Genomic DNA, 16,531 nt, shown 5'->3' with positions numbered 1-16,531 from the left:
TAGGCTTAATAGATTCGTCTCGTGAATTACACTCCATCTGTGCAATTAGTTTTGTAATTAACCTATATTTAATACTCGTAATTAGTATCCAAACATCCGATGTGACGGGTGTTAAATTTTAACACCCTATTACCAAACAGCCCCTTACTGATCGTAAAGTTTGCACTTGCAGAATAGGTGTCGCGACGCGCTAGTTGAAGGTGTACATAACCCTTTATAAAAAAAAGTGTACATAACGACATACGGATTATGTAGTTGGGATCGATTTCTTGCTATATAGTCTTAGATAATAGTTCTTTTTTCTTTTAAAACATGGATACATTATACTACATGGTTTTAAAATGTAAGTCGAACTTTCATAAAATAGCTAAAACGATCTACATTTTAAAATAGAGGTAATACTTAACTCTTAACTTGATGTAGACATCCGATAACCCACATGTTTGAAATAAGAAAAATGTTCATTTTTGACCATCCAGCTATTGTCTTCGTTTAAGTTTGACCATACAATTTCAAAATCAAGAATCTTCAACCACTCGACTGTCAAAACCGTTTGCAATTGATCATCTAATTATTTTGATAGATGGTTTTGCTGATGTGGACCACACATGACAGTGGGTCCATATGGCCGAGGCGACGGGTGGCAGCGGCATTAGGAAGACAAGAAAAAAGAGTAGAATAGTTTTGACAGTTGGGTGGCCAAAGATTCCTAAATTTGAAATTAAATAGCCAAATACAAACGGAGGAAAAAGAATAAATAGGTGATATTTGATCCAATGGCTCGGACTCCGGAGCCATCACCCATCAGCAGTGTCACCGAGCTAGTACGACCTACCACTACCAGTACAGCAGCGCAAGCGTTGGCCGTTTCGGAAACGCCATCGTTTTCCCCCGGCCCCGGCCGCTCTCCTCCCTGCAGGCCTGCTGTGTCTGGAGACCGTCTGTTCCCATAGCGGAGAGCGCCCGTCTTCGTCTTCCCCACGATGGAAGCGATATGGACCGGTGTTCTATGCCGAGATGTGTGCCCTTCTATCTCTAGTTAATATATTTTACCTCTAGTTAATATATTTTACCTTGTATTTTGATTTTTTCCAACGTGTATCTACAACACGTCTGCATTCACTGTGGATGAGACATAAAGATGCTTTATGCCATATTCAGTATGACCTAAAGCGTCTTGAGAACAGCTAAAGCTGTGTTATATGTGCTAAAGCTGTACTCAAGGCACCCCAACGGCTCTCTCTGCCATATGTGCTAAAGCTGTACTCAAGGCACCCCAACGCCTCTCTCTGCCATATGTGCTAAAGCTGTACTCAAGTCACCCCAACGGCTCTCTCTGCCATATGTGCTGCAGCTTTTCTAGCCCCATTAATTTTTGGTGATATTCACCCTCCAACGGCTCTATCTCCCATGCAACTTTTCCTCTCCCATTAATTTTTTGTGACATTTTTTTACAACAATCACGTGTAACAATAATATTTTTTTACAACAATCACGTGTAACAAGATCATACACTACCTGACTACCTGACTACCATACGATCTCATACCGATCACCGTTACATCACCATTGCACCATATGCACATCTTTACACATCCTATGTATCATCACCAGTACATCACCATTACACCATATGCATAGCTTTGCACACCCTATGACCATTGCTGGAATATCAATGTCCAGTCAAGGTATAACACCATTTCACCAAATGTATTGCACACCCTATGTACTCTAACTTCTATGTTATCACTTTGGCCTCAGCTAGTACATCACAAATCTAAATTACAAAAAATTAAATTGTTGCATATAAGAAATAAGAAAACATTCACTTCGGAAGAAAACAACCAGCTAACAGAGAACCGAGCCAACAACTATGAACTTTTCTTTTTCTAGTTTTGTTCTGATCAACTTATGTGTTCCACCAAGCCAATAATTACGAATATATTTCATAAAACAACTTATCAAGAGCTTTCGTACAAATGTGCTAAAACCTATTGTACACCATTGCCATTCACCTTCACAAAAAAGTAAGAAGATGGAAGGAAGGAAAATAAATAGTTTGCAATAAGCATAAATGTCGGGGCACAATCCAACAACAGAGGGAGGAGCTGGGGGAAAAAAACAAGAAAGGTTAATTGGTAATGAGAAAAAGTGAGAAAGAAATAAGAAACCCATGAAATAAGAAACCCATTTCACGGCTGCCTAGAGAGTAGCTTTCTTGCGTGCACTTTCCTTCTCCTCGACGCTTCTTGCTCCTGGTGTTGGAGTAGTCTTCCAGGCTTATCCACGCATGCTTGGCGTGATATTGTAAAAGCATGGGACTTCTATTGTAACCACCAGTAGGCAGTTGCTTGTAGTCATTGTTGTGCACTTTTGTTGTACGCTTGACATTCCAACTTCTTGAGACGGAAGTATTTGGTGTATTCTGCAAGATTCGTTAACACAAAAAATGCATGTGTGAGATAAATAGTCGAAACAAGCAGTTTGTGTACTTTTCTTGTCGACTTGTTGGCCTTTTACGCCGTTGGTTGGCTCGTGGTAGCTGCTGACCCATCTTTGCGAGTCATTGGGTGAGTTGAATAACTCAAGATGACTTGTTTCTACAAGTCGGTACTGGGACGCTAAGGCCCTAAGAACTGAATAGCTCATAGTTTGCAGCTAACCTGCCTTTACGAGCCACTTGGTGAGTTGACTAACTCAGGTAGACTTGTGAATACAAATCGAAACTGGGGCACTGAGGTCCAGAGAGCTGAATAGCTCGTGATTGCAGCTGACCCGCCTTTGCGAGCCGCTAATGGAGGCGAGGACAAGTAGTTGACTACCGCCGAAAAGTAATTGTATATAAAAGAAAAGTTGAGGCCAGTGGCCTGTGTACAATGTCCCGTAGTCTGCTGATTAGAGGTAGAAACGACAGAGATGCTCGATGTTCCACGCGTTCTCAACGTCTTCGCTAGAGAAATGCTACAGCCTATAGGATCCTGGGCCTGTGACCTTGGATACGATGTAAGGCCCATCCATGGCGAATTGAGTTTGTGCAGCCCTGTGGTGTCTTGGATACGCTTGAGGATCATGTCACCGATGTTGAAGGAACATCCTTTGACGTTGCGAACATGATAACGGTGGAGTCCTTTAAGGTACCTTGCTGACTGGACGAGTGCCGCATAGCGGGCTTCTTCTACACTGTCTATGTCTAGGCGCCTTGTTTCTTCTGCCACGCCTTCATCGTATTTGTTCGACTGTGGGAGATTTTCACATGACGTCGGCAGGAAGTATGGCTTCTGATCCATGTACTAGGAAGTAGGGTGACTGCCCCGTAGGTTTGCAAGGCTGAGTACGTAGCCACCAAAGTACATTGGGTAGTTATTTGAGCTACTTACCTCCCTTGGTGTTGCCAATGTCGTGCAGCCCTGAGTCACCGATCAGGAGAAAGACACAAGTTTGAATCAGGTGTGATACTGCGTTTGCATGATTTCTTCTAGATGGTCCATTGGTTTTTTTTTTTTGAAAGGTCGATTGGTTTGTTGGCTCCCGCCGCTTCCTCCATCCGTCCATCGGCCTAAACACCACCCCTCGCGGCGGCTGCCACTTCGCAGATAGCGACGTGAGCTTAGCTAGCTCTCCAGGTACAAAGCCGCCGCACAACAGGCACGTGCGCATTCTGACACGTGCGGCCTAGCTAATCCCTCACGTGGAGCACGCCGGCCGTGTGTTCTTCATGCCAAACGCGCGCGGCCTCGATCGACCTCGGCTCGATCTGTCGCGCGTTGCCACCGGCACCATATATGTTTACTACACAGTACACACTCGCAAGAACTAGCAGTTCAATCAGTGTGCGTGCTCGATCCATCTGCTCTCCAAAAGAGGAGGATAGAGAAGGTTAGGTGACGATGGTGGCGGCGAGGAACAGCTCGGCCGGGATGCCGGCGGCGGGGAAGAAGCCCCGGAAGCCGTACAAGATCACGCGGCCGCGGGAGAGAAGAGGGCCGCCGACGAGCACGACCGCTTCCTCCACGCCCTCTTGCTGTGACCGGCCCCATTATTCTCCCCAACTCACTCTCGATCACCATACCTGACGGGCTGACATGCTCCATGTATCTCTTCCAGAGTTGAGACAGATCACTGACGGAGCAACCATGTCTCTTGTGGCTTGCAGATTCGGCCGCGACTGGAAACGCATCGAGCAGTTCGTTGCCACCAAGACGGCCACTCAGGTACCTGAGATTATTTGCATTTTTATATATAATATAATAATATAAATATGCAACCCAGAGCTTGACGATTAATCGATCGTCTGTCCATGGCTCAATTCAACTAGCTTGTTGCGTGTTCCAGATCCGCAGCCACGCGCAGAAGTACTTCCTCAAGGCTCAGAAGCTGGGCTTCGAGGCGGCGCTGCCGCCGCGCCGTCCTTCTTGCCGCTTACGCTCCCTGCAGCAGTCAGAGCCACCCTGACGGCAATGCCGCGGCGGCCATGGCGGCACAGCAGGTGTGGCCGACGGCCACCACTCCGTCGATGATGAGCTCCATGGATTTCGCGTCTCCGTCCGGCGCCGCGCAGCAGAGCGCCGACTGGGCGCGCGCCTCAGCCGGAGTCGTGACTGCTGGCCGAGCCGCAGCGGCGGCGAACCGGGCGGCGCCAGCTGGGCTGCCGCTGCCACGCTGGCGCAGGAGGACGAGATGATCCAGCTGCCGTTGCCGCCAGGTACTAGACGCTGCTGAACAATTCACCTGCTTTGCTTAGTTGGTGTGATCGTGCAACAGGCCAAGGAATAACAATTCGTAGCTGAAAATACAATCTGTTCCCGTGCCGCAGGCCATCCGCGCTTCGCCCTGGTGTACAGGTTCGTCGGCGACGTCTTCGCTCCGGCGCGGCGGCGCGGCCGATCGAGGCGCAGCTGCGGCGGCTGCAGGGCATCGTGGATCCTGTCGTCGTGGACACGGTGAGCCCGCGCTGCATGCCCTTCTTCTCAGTCGTCAGCAGATAATCAGTTTGGTCTCGTTTACATTTACACATTGCAATTCCATCTGCAGCTACTTGCGCTCGCACGTTCTCTGTTTTGTTCTGATGAGCAGATCTTGCTGGTGCTGAGGAACCTCCAGGACAACCTATTTGCTTAGCCTTAGGACTTGAGATTAGGTGGTATATGCTGACAGGTTAGCTGAACAAAGAACACAGGAAAGAGATCCTTTCACAATTTTTTTTTTGAGATGGGTTAGGACCCCTACTGTGCTTTTTTTTTTTGAAAAAACTCTACTGTGCATTATTTTTCACTCTTTTTTACATCTGGATACTTTTGAAAGATGTACAGAGGATTCTCGGGCTGAATTTCTTGGCTGCTTTTGAAAGATGTAGATGAATATCCATAGGGTCCTTTGGCACACGGCTGACCGGCAGTGGCTGATTAGTCAGTTGGCAGTGTGGAAGCGGATTATGCGTGACGCGAGAAATAGGATATTACGATAATTGGTTTTATTAAAAATCGACGTTGCTGGAACTCAGTTTTTCGATTTTACGGGTAATTGTTTTACTTATACCGTTATACGGAAATTTGTTACACTACCCAAACATCGATATGAAAATACGTACTGGGACGATTGGCTTGACGATGTCGCTAGATGGCGTGAGTGCAAGAGTACAATGATGTGGTAACAATAAGTAAACCGGGAGGTGTACTGAATACTCCATCCTCATGGGCGGAGGCACGTTGATGCATCCCGGGAATACTCAAGATTTTTAAGTAAAAATCAAGTATGTACGTGCTATATATACATGTGTATATTTATTAATTGGAAGACACTCAGCAATTCTTATTAGCCCGATACATACAGCTTGAACCAACCAGCATCATCCGTGCTAAGACCTAATTTGTTCCACCCAAAAGTCCCAACTACCATAAACACGAAGGATTCTTTCACAATAGCTGGCATCGCATCCCGCTCAAGCTTAGGCTCTCACCTCTTCCTCTTTGATTTCTCTCAAAATCCATTCTCCTTTATCAAATCCCTAACCCTGGCTACAATTTCCCAACTTCATGCATCTTTAGACGGAGTTGTAGCGCACTCGTACGTAGTGGTATCCTCAGGCAACCTCACAGCGATGGACCAAATAGAGGTGCACCTTCGGTGAGCTGTGGAAGCGCATTAGTGAGTAGTGAAACCAAAGATTCCAATCTTATTCCATGCTGACCCTTTTACCTTAACTTAGTAATTAACCAGCCCTGCATTGTAAGATGAATGTTTCTCAATTGCTAATTCTAGCCATGTTCCGGCGACAGCGATACACACGATGATTAAGTTGTGAAAGACATATACCCGGGATGAAGTTGGGCAAAAGGTTACCTCTAAACTATACCATTTGGTTCAGTTTACCCCCTAAACTATGCTATTTGGTTCAATTTACCCCTTAACATAATTTATCTTTTTTTTCTCCGTGCACAAGTGGAGTCTTAAGTTCAAATTTCGCAAGATGATAGCAGCCATCATAAGCCATGCTAAAAAAATATATCATGGAATTTCTATCATTATTTGATAGGGTACAATATTTAATAATACAATTTATCCTTCAGCTACAAAATTATATAAACACTAATGATGAAAAATTAATAAAATATTTTTAAATGTAGATTATGATGTCCACTACCACCATGGAAAATCTCAAATTAAAATTCAACTTCTGTATGGAGGAAAAAAATGACAAATTGCACTATGGGTAAGTTGAACCAAATAGCATAGTTTAGGGGATAAATTGAAACAAAACATAGTTTGGGGAGTAATTTGAATTTTTTCCTTATTTATTTACACTTTCCTATCACGACATCACCAATGCCAAAGTTAAAGATCTGGTGGTGGCCGTAGAAACAAGCATACCTAGCATGAAAAAAGGAATATCCTGCAACATAATATGTGTAGGTGTCCTATGTCGTGTGCAATTGCAATGATGCATATTCTATTTTACCCACTGTATTTAAGCTCTCTGTTTTCGTTGTTGATGTGTATGTAACTACGTGTTGGTTTATTTAATTACACGCATTGCAAGTTTGGTGTCCAAGCCTTTGCTATCTGCCTGCCGTGCTATTATGGCAGTTGCACACTTGCACATCCCATGCAGTGCAGGTTGTTATTCTATCTATATAATAAGATCATTAGTAAAAAAACTTTTTCAATAGACACGTGCATGTCACATACGTACATGTCTGGTTTACTTGTGTTCACAATTCACACACGTGAATCTGTGTACATGCCGAGCGCGAGAACTTCGTTCGGAAAAAATCTCGAGAAAATAAATAGATGAATGGGAAGAAGAATCTGAAACCGTGTCGGCCATTCGGCCCATGTCAATCGCGGGCCCATCAACCCCCACCCAGTCCCGGCGGCCGTGCCACGGCTGTCGGCCGTCGCATAAACCCGGGACGCGGGCGCATCGCCAATCAGTGTATCACTCTCTCTTTTCATCTTTTGCCTCGCCGTCGCCGGGGCCGCCGCCTCCTCGCCGGCTAGGGTTCCCGCGGCACCGCTCCGCTCGCATCCTCGGGGGGTGCGTGCTCTCCGCCGACCCGAACCTTCCGCCTTCGATGATTACTCCCGTTTGTATATACCGCCCGCGTAACATTCACGGGGAGCCAGCGGGTTGGTGCGTGGGTTCTTCTCGCTTTTTTTTAGCTGTCGCGTGTTGTTCGTGGCTTGATTTGCCTCATGATCATCGTTTGCCTGTTCGTTCGTGTGATCCTAACGGTCGTACCGTCGTAGCACAGGCTCGCGTTGGAATGCGCGATCTTTTTTGGCGTGGTTTGGTTGCAAAATGCTGCATTTTTTTTTCTTTTTCCGTTGTCTGTCAGACCGTATTAGGATGGAGGGAAATTTGCCGCTGGTAGGAGGCCTAGGTGTGGGAGGGGTTATGCAAATTAGGGTTTTGATTTGCATTTTTTTATATATTGTCTTAGCGTTCTGTGAAATTTGTAGTGGCCTGATTATTGTCCCAGTAATTCTAGTCTACGGCACGTTTAGTCTCTGTTGTTTCCAGAACCATTTGAAATGCGATAGTTGATTAGTTGCTGTGGTGTATGAGAATTTTTGTGTGCGCGATCATCTAAAGTTGACAGATTTTGGCATGATTTGTTGGGGGTCTTTATGCTGCATTTTCTTTTCCTTTTTCTTTGCCAATGCCAAGGAGCCTCGGTGTGAAAGGGGCCTTTCTAACTAGAGTTTCAAATGCATCATCCGGTAGGTCTAATCTTAGGGGTTTTGGGATGTTTGATTGATGGAAGTATGATCTTTGGCTCGCTAGTCTCTAGTTCAAGTTTTTCCCCCCTCGAAAGAGAGCTGCATATCATTATATTAAGGCATTTGTGTGGCCTTGTTCTTACGGGGATCATCTGAAATGATAAGAGTTCAAGAGTTTTCCTGGTTCTGTGTGAGATTATCTTGATCTTTGAATTACCTTTTGCTGCGAAGCTTGGCACAATCTTTGTAACTTGTCTTGTGCCATCCATAGCATGTATCCGACCACTACACTGTTGTACTGCTGAAATGGTGTGCAGTAAATAGAAAAATAATATTTACAGAAGTAATTACTCTACTGCATAGGAGTGGCCTGATTAGGGGAAGGTAGGATAATTAATTGAGTTCTGCTGCACCAGGTCCATGCAAGTTTATTTGCATCTCTGTCGCACAAATGTTCTCTGTATAGTTATTGTATCCTGACATTTTCTTGTCCTGCAGTGCAAAATGCCTCGATATGATGACCGCTATGATTACGATGATCGATACGACCACTATGGTCGACATGGTGGTAACACTAAGTTGTACGTGGGTCAGATTTCTCCACATACTCGGATACATGATCTTGAAGACCTTTTCAGCAAATATGGGAGGTGAGCAAATCAGTTCTGAACTTTGACTTTCTATATTTGTGTTTGGAGTTGCTCCTGAAATGAAATTGTGCTGCTTGGTTTAACTTGCTTTCTGGAAATATGTTATATACAAGTGATCCCCATTCCCAACTGCAATTGGTTCTCTAAATGTTGGCTAAAAGTGAGCCATGCCATTATAAAATATAAATATACTGCAAGCTTCAAGGCAATTTTCTCAAGCTGTTCATTCAGTGACTTGCAATCTGCAGATTAGTTAAAGTACACCAAATTCGTTCTTGATTATCAAAATATTAGGGTTCTTTATCATTGGTGAAATTGTAAGCTTAGTTCTATTGATGATCTTTATTTGGCTCATTAATAGATATAAATGATGTTTTCTGTAGCTACATCAGTGCTTCACAATTTGGATCCCATCTGGTCTTCTGGATATGTTCTTCATAATAGAAGTTATTTCTTTGTAGGCTGATGCCCCTTACATTCTCTGCATTGTGACATAATGCAAATCATTGTGTACAGTGTATAATGGGAGTTGATTCTGGTTTGTCTCTCTTTGCTAACACAAGTGGAGACCAAAAGTTCAGGTTTTGTTTTTCTTTTTCCTGAGGATTCTGGCTTTCAAACTTTTTACATTGTGCTGTCTGATCGAGTATGTTGCGCTCCTCCTTGGCCTTTCGTTTCCCTTTCTCTGTTGCCAATTTTCCATCACATGCCACAGTCCCTTATGAGTTTTATTAACTAATAATTTTGTTGAAGGTTTTATGGATTGTCACCCTAACTCGGTGTCCATGGTGGGAGTGTGCCATTGGCGGAATTGGTGTCTGTTGCACCAAAGTTTTGAGCAGATTTTAGAAACCCTTTTGAAAAGTTCTGCCCTTTTTTTGTCGAAAAATTACACTTATGGCAAAGTAATGTTCAATTTGACTACTGGCTGGGGATACATTTTCATTACTTGGGTCTTGACGGAGTTACTGTTACTGTCAACCATTCTCGCAGACTGAGGAAAGTGGATCTGAAGAGGGACTTTGGCTTTGTTGTAAGTAGATCTCGTCACTCCTTTGATGTGCAAGATGTGCTCCTGTAATCTTTATAGTTGATAATCAGTACTTCATTATCCTCTTCACATTTAAGGCCAGCCATGTGTTTTGGTTTGCTGGATGTACTGCAGGAATTTAGTGATCCCCGGGATGCAGATGATGCAAGGTATGACCTTGATGGCCGAAAATTTGATGGGAGTCGCATCATTGTTGAGTTTGCAAGAGGGGTAAGCTTTTGCTGTTATCATCGTTACTTACTTCATGTGAGCTTTTCTATACGCTTCGTTTGTTGTATGTTGTGGACAATAGAGCTTTGTTGAACTACTGCCCCAGATGATAGTGTTAATTGGCTGTATTTGTTGGTTGCTCGTTAATTCGCTGTAATTGTTGGTTGCTCTATTCATTTATACTTCAGCGCCCTTTTATTGTTCTCTTCCCTATTGACATGTTTGTTGATTTCCCTAGGTGCCACGTGGTCCAGGAGGTGTCCGTCAATATGACAAAGGACCTCCTCCTGGCCGCTGCTATAACTGTGGGATGGATGGCCACTGGGTTCGTGATTGCAAAGCTGGTGACTGGAGAGATAGATGCTACCGCTGTGGAGAAATGGGCCATACAGAAAGAAACTGCCAGAACAGTCCAAAGGATCTAAAGTATTTCCTTGAATTCTCTAGGTACCTTGCATGTGCCCTTATTTTTTAGTATACATTTGATTTGGAAGTTCACAAATACAGGCGAGGGAGAGGCAACTCAAGGTCTCCATCTCCTCACCCTGGAAAGGGCCGAGGGAGAAGCTACTCAAGGTCTCCGTCTGCTCGTCATGGAAGGGACCAAAACTGGAGTTACAGGTATTGCATTAAACCTTGGTTGGTTATATGCTGCAGTTGTACCATCTGCAATGCTAGTTGCTTCTGCTTCTTAAGGATGAAAATGAAGTGTGGTCATATAATGTTATTGTAACCTGCAAGAGGTTGCAATTGTTATGTTCCACTCATGCTGTATATGTTGATGTGATAAGGAAATATGTTGATTTGACCAATCTTTACGGTATTCTAATTGGTAATCGGTGCTCCTAAGAAATGTTCTAAATTGCTTTGTTATACTTGTAGCCTGTTAGAAACAGCTACATTACCTCTAGAGGAGTTTCCATTTAAAAATATGTCTTGCAAGAAAATGACTGCTGAATTATTTTATGCAATGCTAAGCATGTGAAAGTCAGTGCTTTCCAACCCTTCCCTTGACATTTGCTTACGTAACAAAGTTATTAACTGTGTTCTCTCTAACAGTCGGCCTCCATCGCCAAGGAGGGATTACTATCACGCTGGTGGTGAAGAGTTGCCACCAAGAAGCCCCCATCACAGCCCCATCCCCAGGAGGAACCTCCCACCAAGGGAACAAGCTGAACGCAATGGCTCATATCATGGTGGGAGCCCCAGGAAAGGTGAAGCTCGGGGGAAGCGCCAGTGACCCGGAACTTGATTCTGGGGTTGTGAATTCTCAAACTTTCTCTCCTGAACCTTGATGGCTATGGACTTGAGATTCTGGGGTTGTGAATTCTCAAACTCTCTCCTGAACCTTGATGACTATGCGTAGGCATTGTCTTAAGAATCTTAGCTTTAGTGAAGATTGGGTCCCTGGATCCTCAAAAAGCTCACCTCAATGCTGCAAATTTTGCCGAGGCATTGGGACCTCATATCTGAAGGATCTTTATGGGAGATGGTGCTCTGTTTCGAATATTGCCTGCACTGAATTATGTTTCTGTGACCTTGATGATCGTGTTGCCTTAGCTTACAATTTGTTTTTATGAGGAGATGCCATCTGCAGAATGCATCCGTTTATTCTTATGCTTAACCTCAGTACTTAGCGAACATGACACATCAAATGTGAGGTTTTGGTATGTAAATTGCAACTTCAGATTCTAGTGAACCAGGGTGCATAGCCTGCAACTTGCACCTTCAGATACACACATACATGCACGACCGTACCGTATTTTATCCATCACGTGAATGTGTTGAGCATGTTGCTGAACTATCGCAGCAAATCAGGGCCCTCGGCAGTTTGCACTTTAAAAACTGGCCTGCAACTGTCTTTTTATCTTCTACTCCCTCCGTCCCGTCCCAAATTAGGTATAGTTTTAAATGTCTATATGTACATAGCAAAAAGCTATGTACTTTAAATTTGGGATGGATGGAAGCGGCAAAATCAGGGCAAAGAGGTACAGCAATATCCAGCAAAAACAAACAGGGTACACGAGTAAAATTATTTAACGAACAGCCTGTAATTCCAGCAGAATTATACTTCCAAGAATACTAGTAATTACATGGGCAAGCAAAATTTCAATTCAATTCAGAACTCGGTGTTGTATGTCAGGGGATGAAGGGATAGACAGTATAGTCAACCAAGAGGCATCTGTTCCCCTCTGAAAAAAAGAAAAGAAATGAGAGGCACCTGCTTCTAGTTCTTGTAACATTTTTCAGCGACTCTGGAACAATTGAGTCCAGCTCACCTTCCCTCAGCATTGATCAGCTGCGAGAAGGCATTACTCGTCGACATGTCGGAGTAATCGATCCCTGTGTTGCTTTCATCTGCAGTGCTGAGCTCTAGGGAGCTTACTACTCTCTTGGTGTTTGAAGGGAGTTCAGAGATCTGATTCATGCTGTCGATGTTGGACATGTCTGGGCCAGCCTCCTGCAGCTGCAGCACAAACTCCAGGTTCCACAGCACATCGCCCATCGTGGGACGCTCGACGCCATACTCTGCAAGGCATTTCTCCACTGTCTCCCCGAATTTTCTTAGTGCTTCAGGCCTGACTGTTTCGGCAATGTGCTGGTCCACTATCTGATCAAGCTCTCCCCTCTTTTGCCACTTGATAGCCCACTCAGCAAGGTTAATCATGTCCCTTGGAAGAGTTGGGTCGATAACCGGTCTTGCACAGATTACCTCAAGCAGAACCACACCAAATGAGTACACATCTGATTTGTCTGTCAGCTTCTGTCTCCGGAAGTACTCAGGATCAAGGTACCCAAAGCTCCCTTTTACTGCCGTGCTGACATGCGTTTGATCGAATTCAGGCCCGACCTTTGAGAGGCCAAAATCAGAAACCTTGGCCAGGAGATTTTCATCGAGGAGGATGTTTGCTGACTTGACGTCACGGTGTATGATTGATTTGGCAAAACCAGTGTGAAGGTAGTGGAGCCCTCTTGCTGCTCCTATGCAGATTTCCAGCCTTTTCTTCCAGCTGAGAGGCGGCATATCACCACCATACAGATGGCTCTTCAGAGTGCCTTTCTCCATGTACTCGTACACCAAGATCATCTCATTGTGTTCATCGCAGTAACCAATGAGTGACACGAGATGACGGTGGCGTAGCCCTGACAGCAGTTCAATCTCCGTCCGGAACTCCCTCAACCCTTGGTGAGACTTCTGGTTGCCCCGCTTTACTGCAAGTTTGCTGCCATCCTGCATCACTGCTTTGTAGACCTTGCCAAAGCCTCCAATTCCAATGACCATCTGCTCATCAAAGTGGTTTGTCGCATCTTGCAGCACGACAAAAGGAATCCTGTAGCTTGTATCACCGCTAGTTCCAGATGTAAGAGTGGTCCGGCTGGTTGTTCGGCTACCTGTGGTAAGGAAGCTAAGACCATTCAGGGGTGTCCAAGAACTTGAGGGCCGGCTTGTCAGTGGTGCACGTGGCTTCTTCTTTCTTCTGCAGCAGATGCAGAGAACAGTACCAATTATGACAGCAGCAAGGCCTCCAAGAACAGAGCCCAATATGACGGCAAGATGGCTCTTTGCCCCTGGTGGTGGTGCCACGACGACAACAGACCCGGTACTAATGTTCATCTTCATGATCTCCAGGCCATTCAAGATGCCATCTGGTGCACTATTCTTTAAGCTAGAAGGCCCAATGCTGATGCTGAGCTTACCAGATGGGTCACTTGATGGCAAGACAATATCCATGTAAAATGGCACTGCCAGGATACCGGAACTCTTAGCGGAGAGATCAAGATCTTTTGACGCTGGCAAGCTATCCACATATACATCAAAATAGAGCTGATACTCAGCCTTGCTCACTATGTCACAGAAATGGAACCGGATGAGATAGCTCGACCGACCGTCGACATCGAATTGCCATGTCATATTGGACATGGTGCTTGTGTTTTTCTGCACAAGCAATTGCCTTGCAGTATTGTATATGCTGTCTGGTGCATCCTCTTGTCTCGCTAATCCGTCTTGGTAATTCAGCTTTCCTGGGAAATTAACAACTTTAGTGGCAGTCGAATTCAAGAAGGAACTCTGATCGGTAACCCATGTTCGCCAGAGCGTGTCATTGTCAGGAGTCACCTTCGGCCCCCCCACATTGATCCTGTAGAATGTCTGCAATGGCTGCACCGACAGGCCGAGATACTGACCAGGGTTCAGAGTTTGCGCCGAATTAGTAATTAAATCATCAGGAACTGAGATGACTTCGATAGCATTGATGAAGGCCTGTGTGTTGTTGCCAAGAGGCACAAATGTCAGGATGAGCATGTCCCTAGTGATGTTGAGAGAATACTCCTTGAACACAGGCGCAGAACTGCTCGGCGCAGTGAAATTGTCGAGGAGCACAATGTCTTGCGTCGACACCTTGAAGTTCGCCGTGGTAAGATCATACTTCTGGTATTTGAAGGGGAACAAGTGAAGCCGGACAAAATGCCGGCCGCGGCTCTTGAGCTTGAAGGCGTAGGACGATGGCTCGTTGAATATTCTGGCACTCTGATACAGCATAGCACTGTCGAAACCCGAGACCAAATTCGGCGAGGTGGTTGCTGCGGTGCTTTGGGAGGATGTCAATATGGCCGGCCCGGAGTTGTCTGCCTGGAAGACCCTCTGGTCGACGTTTGCATCGATCGTGGAACCACAGTTGATGAGGTAGTTGTCTGCAGGGGTGAAATCGGCGCTGCAGGTGCCGAGAACCCAGATGGCTGCAGTGAAGGCTAGGACCAGTTTGAGGTTGACAGTCCTGCTATCCATGACGAGTTCTGGTGCAGATGGAGGCTAGAAGGATGGAAGGGTCATGAATCGCAGAGAGGTGTATAAAGGCTGGAACTGGAAGTGCTATATGAGATAGGTGCAAGGACTGAAGAGAGCAGGAATGCTTAATTTCTTTCAGAGCCGCAGGCACACCGCTGAACCAACGAGACCATTCCCAGTTGCAATTTGCAAGGACAATCAGAAATTGGAGAGGAGGAGAGGAGGAATGGAGAAACTGGAATTTGGCTGGGGGCAGGAGTGGGGAAACAAAATCACGGCCAGAAGCAGAAGAAACCTCCGTTGTCAGGGCTAGTGGCAGCGTTCACCAACCAAGAATTCGATCTGCGCAACAGTTGGGCACTAAATTGTCAGTTTCTTCTCCAGCATAGAGGGATTCAAACACTTTAGAACACAGCAGACAGCACAAGCCCTGAATCGCGGTAATCAACATGAAGCAGAAAGCTGAGGGCAAGGATAAATCTGCACAAGCGTCGGTGGCGGAATTTTACCTCTGCTGAGCCTGAGCGCAGGCCCCAAGAAGCGGCGCTCCGGTCCCTCTCCCCGAAGAAATAACGGCGCCGGCACGGAAAACCGAAGCTTTCGCGGAGCGGAATCCAAGCGGCGCCCCAGGACGGGAGAGAATCCGGCCGGAGAACCGAGGGGCAAATTGGTGGTAGTGGCAGGGGAGAAGCGGAAGGGAAAAGCGGCGGGCCACCCCCGAGCGCAGGCGTGTTGCTGCTGTGCTGGCCAGCGGGCGGTTTCTTGAAGCCGGGAGCACGCAACAGGTGGAAGGGAAGGAAGCGGGGCGAGGCGAGGCGACGGGCACCGCCTGCCTGCCTGCCTTTTTGTTTAACAGCGCAGCAAAAACAAAGCAGACCCCGCGTCCGCGTGGAACGGGGCAATGGAAGGGGAGAGGAGGGGGATTGGAATTAGCCCCCGCTCGCGCGCTAATCCGAGGCAAGCGTCACGATGATGACGACGGCGGCGGCGGTGGTGGTTGAGGGTTGGCGAGAAGGTTCCCACTGGAGGAACGAGTCTCACTCTCTCCTTCTTCCTACTCCTACAGCCGGCGCATGGCGGCGGTGGAGACGACGAGCGAGCGAATTGCGAAGGTGGCGTGCCGGGCCGTGCCGCGTGCAGGTGGGTAGCGGAAGACGGAGAGCAGGAGAGGAGAAACGGCAGGGTCATTAATTAATCTGCTGTATGGGCCCACCTGATAGAGAGAGAAACGGGGTTGTAGAAGAAACAAGAAAGTTGGTGGGCAGTATACCAGTACACAGTATTCGTATGAAGCAGGATTAATGGAAAGATAGAGGGGGGTGATCTGTGCCTGTGCGTGGGCTCGGCAAGATCGGGATGGCGCGAGCATTTCGCTACGCGCACGCGCGAGGAGAGCTTCGTCAGGCCGCTGCCCCGTGGGCCCACGCGGAAGAGGAAGAATGATCGAGCATGAACCGGTACGCGAGATACGATAGGCAAAGCCATAGCACGCATTCAGGCTTATCGTCTTCTTTCAAAAATCACATGCTACGATCGTTTTTTTTTTTTTGCGGAGAAAGAGATGCTTCGGACGTGCCATGCCTGCGTCGTAGTGCTTGTGTACGTGCGCGCGCG

At 46.3% G+C, this 16,531-nt stretch overlaps 2 protein-coding genes and 1 pseudogene across 2 annotated transcripts; 2 read left to right on the top strand and 1 right to left on the bottom strand.

The window, feature by feature from the left end:
* The first annotated feature begins 3,486 nt into the window (after window positions 1-3,486).
* Window positions 3,487-5,513, top strand: LOC117864880 (protein REVEILLE 8-like; annotated as a pseudogene).
* Window positions 5,514-6,097: 584 nt separating this feature from the next.
* LOC117863668 (serine/arginine-rich splicing factor RS2Z33) lies at window positions 6,098-11,677 on the top strand. The gene is made up of 7 exons (XM_072295363.1): window positions 6,098-6,112; window positions 8,719-8,809; window positions 9,713-9,903; window positions 10,036-10,131; window positions 10,370-10,557; window positions 10,639-10,752; window positions 11,191-11,677. Exons 1-7 carry the CDS (start codon window positions 6,098-6,100, stop codon window positions 11,369-11,371), a joined length of 876 nt encoding a protein of 291 aa, XP_072151464.1. The 3' UTR covers window positions 11,372-11,677.
* Window positions 11,678-12,150: 473 nt separating this feature from the next.
* Window positions 12,151-16,094, bottom strand: LOC117863667 (receptor-like protein kinase HERK 1). The gene is made up of 2 exons (XM_034747473.2): window positions 15,427-16,094; window positions 12,151-15,259 (listed from the first exon to the last, which is right to left on the bottom strand). The coding sequence occupies exon 2, from the start codon at window positions 14,915-14,917 to the stop codon at window positions 12,407-12,409; it is 2,511 nt and encodes an 836-aa protein (XP_034603364.1). The 5' UTR covers window positions 14,918-15,259; window positions 15,427-16,094; the 3' UTR covers window positions 12,151-12,406.
* Between the last annotated feature and the right edge of the window lie 437 nt (window positions 16,095-16,531).

Source organism: Setaria viridis, chromosome 7, assembly GCF_005286985.2.
Source record: "Setaria viridis chromosome 7, Setaria_viridis_v4.0, whole genome shotgun sequence".
Classification (NCBI taxonomy): domain Eukaryota; kingdom Viridiplantae; phylum Streptophyta; class Magnoliopsida; order Poales; family Poaceae; genus Setaria; species Setaria viridis.
The sequence above is the reverse complement of the archived record's forward strand: the minus strand, read 5'-3'. Positions and strand labels throughout refer to the sequence as shown.